The 5418-nt window shown below is 52.2% G+C and overlaps 1 protein-coding gene across 2 annotated transcripts in view; it reads left to right on the top strand.

Moving 5' to 3' along the window:
* Window positions 1-3731: 3731 nt before the first annotated feature.
* The window catches only part of LOC130586763 (substance-P receptor-like), a 4260-nt gene continuing 2573 nt past the window's right edge, over window positions 3732-5418 (top strand). The window contains exon 1 of one of the 2 annotated variants that reach the window (XM_057387659.1): window positions 3732-3876. In XM_057387659.1, the coding sequence (XP_057243642.1) occupies window positions 3739-3876 (138 nt within the window). In that variant the 5' untranslated portion in view covers window positions 3732-3738. Of the gene's footprint in view, window positions 3877-4517; window positions 4586-5418 lie in introns of those variants that run through there. The other variant, XM_057387660.1, reaches the window with a different exon arrangement.

Raw genomic sequence — 5418 nt, 5'->3', positions numbered from 1 at the left:
CCAATTCCATCCCAATTCCTTCAGTGACTGTTTGGGGTTCTAAGGGAACAGATCACTAGATCCATCCCAATTCCATTTGGGGTTCAGGGAAGGGATTGCCGGACCCATCCCAATTCTATTTGGGGTTGTCGAGGGTTTGGGGTTAAGGGAAGGGATGGCCAGATCCGTCCCAATTCCATCCCAATTCCATCAGTGACCATTTGGGGTTCTAAAGGAACGGTTCACTTGATCCATCCCAATTCCATTTGGGGTTAAAGGAAGAGATCACCTGATCCATCCCAATTCTATTTGGGGTTGTTGAGGGAAGGGATCACCTGATCTATCCCAATTCCATTTGGGGCTGTTAAGGGAAGGGATGGCCGGATCCACCCCAATTCCATTCCAATTCCATCAGTGACCATTTGGGGTTCTAAGGGAATGGATCACTGGATCCATCCCAGTTCTGTTTGGGGTTGTTGAGGGAAGGGAAGGGATCACCTGATCTATCCCAATTCCATTTGGGGTTGTTGAGGGTTTGGGGTTCAGGGAAGGGATCCCCAGCTCCTCTGGCAGATCAGAGCCCCCTTGGACGTCCCTTCCACCTCATCATTCCCGGGATTTCCCGGGGAAAAGGAGGTGACGGCTTTATCCTCCAACATCCCCCAATTCCTCCAGGATCCTCTATCCCACACCAGATCCTAAATCCAACCCCCCCGAAACACTCTCAGCTGCGAACCCCAGCGCTCTGATCCCGGAAACCCCGCAGGCAGAGCAGCGCAGAGATAATTCCAGAGCTGATCCCAAAAGAATTCCCGGGGCTGTCTGGAAATGCGGCTCTGTGGCGCTGACGTTATCCCGCAGCTCCGCCCGGCATTCCTGCGGCTCTCAGCTGCTCCGAGCATCCCGACTTCCATGGGAACCGCAACAAAATCCTCCTCCGGAGCCACGGAGACGCCACCGGAATGACCCAAATCAAATCCAGCCCCACCAACCCCATCCCAAATGGGATTAGGGCTGGGCGGGGACGGGCCAAATGAGATTGCGGGGACCAGACGGCAGCGGGGCCGGGCCAGCCCCGCTCCCCGCGGGACAATTCCCGCAGCCCTGCTCACCCTCCGGAGCGATGATTCAACCGCAGATCCCGGGGAGAGGAGCCAGGGCAGGGCCAGGAGCGGCTGCGGGGCCGGAGAGCGGCAGGAGCTTGGGATGGAGCCCAAAAACCCCTGCAGAGACCCCAAAAACCCCTGCAGAGACCCCAAAAACCCCTGCAGAGACCCCAAAAACCCCTGCAGAGAATCCAAAAACCGCTGCAGAGACCCCAAAAAACCCTGCAGAGACCCCAAAAACCCTTGCAGAGACCCCAAAAACCCCTGCAGAGAGCCCAAAAACCACAGCAGAACCCCAAAACCCCTGCAGAGACCCCAAAAACTGCTGCAGAAACCCAAAAATCCCGGCAGAGACCCCAAAAAACCCTGCAGAGACCCCAAAAACCCCTGTTGAGACCCCAAAGCCTCGGGAATGAAACCCCACTGACCCGGCAGCATTTGGGATTTTGCCAGGCCGGCAACAGCCACGTTTGGGGCCTCGGTTTTTAGGGAAAAAGGGATTTTCCAGGAAGCAACTGTGGGGTCGGAGCATCCGGCCCCTTGTGGGGGATAAACCCAGAATGGATTGATTTTATTTTAAACCAAATTCTCTGTAATAGAAATCCTCACGGGTCCACGGCATTCCCAGTGCATTCCCAGTGCACCCCTTGTGCATTCCCAGTGCATTCCCAGCGCTCCCAGTGCATTCCCAGTGCATTCCCAGTGCATTCCCAGTGTTCCCAGTTCCTTCCCAGTGCATTTCCGGTGCTCCCAGTGTATTCCCAGTGTATTCCCAGTGCTCCCAGTGCATTCTCAGTTCATTCCCAGTTCATTCCCAGTGCTCTCAGAGCATTCTCAGTGCTCCCAGTTCATTCCCTGTTCATTCCCAGCTCATTCCCACTGCATTCCCACTGCATTCCCAGTTCATTCCCAGTGCTCCCAGAACATTCTCAGTGCTCCCATTTCATTCCCTGTGTATTCCCAGTGCATTCCCAGTTCATTCCCTGTGTATTCCCAGTGCATTCCCCGTTCATTCCCAGTACTCCCAGTGCATTCCCAGTGCTCCCAGTGCATCGCCAGTGCATTCCCAGTGCACTCCCAGTGCACTCCCAGTGCATTCCCAATGCATTCCCAATGCTCCCAGTTTCTTCCCAGTGCATTCCCAGTGCTCTCAGAGCATTCTCAGTGCTCCCATTTCATTCCCTGCTCATTCCCAGTACATTCCCAGTTCATTCCCAGAGCATTCCCAGTGCATTCCCAGTTCATTCCCAGCCCACCCCCCTCCCCAGCTCACAGCCTGGAGCCTGAGCTGCCGCTTCGATCTCGCTGGATTTGGGATCTGTTTATCCCCGACATGAGCAGCCCCAGGCTCCTGCCCTTTCCAGAGCCCCGAGAGTGGCTCTGGCCACTGAATTCTGCCACATTTTAAMCAAATTTTGCCACATTTTAACCAAACTCCACGGGTTTGGCCCCATTTGGGGACCGGGGTGGTGTCTGGTGCCACCGGAGCCCAGGATTTTGGGGAGTTGCACCCCAGCCCCAGTGTTTGTCCCTCAGGAAAATCCTTTATTTCTTCCTAATATTCCCAGATTTCCTGAGCCAAAATCCCCCGTTTCTGGCAGGGCTTCCAGGTAAAGGTGGGAGCAGAGCCCAAATCCATCCCCMGGATAATTCGGGGTGTGAAGAGAGGAGAAAACTCAGCTCAGCTCAAACATCCTTCCCTCAGGATATTCCCAGGATTTTTCCTCCATCCCAGGAGGTGCCAAGGAGGGGGAAAATCTGGGTATAAAACACCCCAAAAAAGGTAAAATAACCCCCCTGAGGGGGTAAAATTATCCGTGAAGGGGAAAATCCGCTTTACCCCCAATTATCATGAGCAGGATGAGTCTCCATGGGTTTTATTCCAGATGGGGTGGGGAGGGAACAGAAAAGGGAGAAGATTGCGGTGAAAGCTGGGAATCCTTCCCGGCCTGAGCTCCGCAGGAATTCCAGGTGTGGGAATTGTGCGGGATTTGTGCAGGAATTGTGTGGGAATTGAGTGGGAATTGTGGGGGATTTGTGTGGGATTTGTGCGGGAATTGTGTGGGAATTGAGTGGGAATTGTGGGGGATTTATGTGGGAATTTTGCAGGATTTGTGCGGGAATTGTACAAGAATTTTGTGGAATTAATGCAGGAATTGTGTGGGACTTATGCGAGAATTGTGCGGGATTTGTCTGGGATTTGTGGGGGATTTGTCAGGATTTGTGCGGATTTGTGCAGGAGCTGTGAGGGAATTGTGCGGGATTTGTGCAGGAATTGTCGGAAATTGTGCGGGATTTGTGTGGGATTTATGCAGGAATTTTGTGTGATTTGTGCGGGAATTGTGCGGGAATTTTGTAGGATTTATGCGGAAATTGTGCGGGATTTGTGTGAGAATTGTGCGGGATTTGTTTGGGATTTGTTTGGGATTTGTGCAGGATTTGTGCAGGAGCTGTGAGGGAATTGTGCGGGATTTGTGCAGGAATTGTCGGAAATTGTGCGGGATTTGTGTGGGAATTGTGCAGGATTTGTGTGGGAATTGTGCGGGATTTGTGCACAATCTTCTTCCCGAGCCTGACCCTTTCCCTCGGAGCGGGACAAGGACGGGCCGGGGACGCTCAGGGCCGGTCCCATTTTTCCAGGTACCATTTCTGCATGACGGTGCTGCTGTACCTGCTGCCGCTGCTGGTCATCGGCTGCGCCTACGCCGTGGTCGGCCGCACGCTCTGGGCCAGTGAGATCCCCGGAGACTCCTCCGACCGCTACCACGAGCAGGTGTCGGCCAAGAGGAAGGTGAGGTGTCGCGAAGGGAAGACTCGGACCACTTAATATGAGTTATAAGCAAACTTCGATTTATTGTAAACAATGTCCAAGTTTTATAACATAATGAGCTCATGCATATTCTGTAAYACATATATTTCATAGGTCCACGTCTTRCACGTCAACTCCACCTCTAATGATTCATTTGCCAAATTTCCCTTATCTACTTCTACTTTTTCCCAAGGCTAACTAGCACAAATACCTCATAGGGAGTTTCCAGCGGCTTAAAAACATGATGTCCTTGCATTGCCTTCCCATCGCCTCAGAAGGATGGTTCACACAATTTCAGCAATTATTCTATCTGAGCGCGACATCTGCATTCCTTCATCTCACCAAGCTGTAAAATGTCTACGTGACCCTTCTCAGCTTAGCTACCTTCCACAGTGAGGAGTTCTGGGAGTGGATGGAGCCAGAATTCATCCAATCCCAACCATGAGCAGGTGTCGGCCAAGAGAAAAGTGAGGAGTTCTGGGAGTGGATGGAGCCAGAATTCATCCAATCCCAACCATGAGTGGGTCTAAGAGAAGCAGAACATAAGGAATCCCAGACAGGGCTGGATCCAGAATTCATCCAATCCCAACCGTGAGTGGGTCTCAGAGAAGCGGAAGGTGAGGAATTCTGAGGGTGGATGGATCCAGAATTCATCCAATCCAACCATGAGCAGGTGTCGGCCAAGAGGAAGGTGAGGAGTTCTGGGAGTGGATGGGTCCAGAATTCATCCAATCTCAGCCATGAGTGGGTCTTGGAGAAACAGAAGGTGAGGAATTCTGCCAGTGGATGGATCCAGAATTCACATCCAATCCCAACCATGAGCAGATCTCAGAGAAACAAAAGGTGAGAAATTCTGAAGGTGAGGAATTCTGAGGATGGATCCAGAATTCCCATCCAATCCCAACCACGAGCAGGTGTTGGCCAAGAGGAAGATGAGGAGTTCTGGGAGTGGATGGAGCCAGAATTCACATCCAATCCCAACCATGAGTGGGCCTTGGAGAAACAGAAGGTGAGGAATTCCAGGCAGGGCTGGATCCAGAACTCACATCCAATCCCAACCGCAAGCAGATCTCAGAGAAGCAAAAGGTGAGGAATTCTGAACCTGGCTGGACCCATAATTCCCATCCAATCCCAATCATGAGCAGGTGTCAGCCAAGCACAAAGTAAGGAATTCTGAGCCTGGATAGATCCGTAATTCCTATCCAATCCCAACCACGAGCAGATCTCAGAGAAGCAGCTGAGGAATTCCAGGCACAGCTGGACCCAGAATTCCTATCCAATCCCAACCAATCCCAGCCCCAAACCCTTCATTAGGAGTGGGAGCAGGTGAGGACTCAGTGGTTGAAAATGGAGCTGCGGGCGCCTCCTCCGCAAAAGTGATTTCACCAAGATGTTGGTCACACATTCCCAGTTGGAAAGGCCATTCCAAAGGGTGGAATGACAGGGATGGGTTGAACATGGAGCAGAGTCCTCTGAACCGACATCACCTCCACAAAAGTTTTTTAACCAGGATGTTGACCACAC

This window comes from Malurus melanocephalus, unplaced genomic scaffold (genome assembly GCF_030028575.1).
Source record: "Malurus melanocephalus ecotype Western Australia unplaced genomic scaffold, MMel_1.1 scaffold_1287, whole genome shotgun sequence".
Lineage (NCBI taxonomy): Eukaryota > Metazoa > Chordata > Aves > Passeriformes > Maluridae > Malurus > Malurus melanocephalus.
Note: the sequence above shows the minus strand (reverse complement) of the source record. Positions and strands in the feature narration are given on the sequence as shown.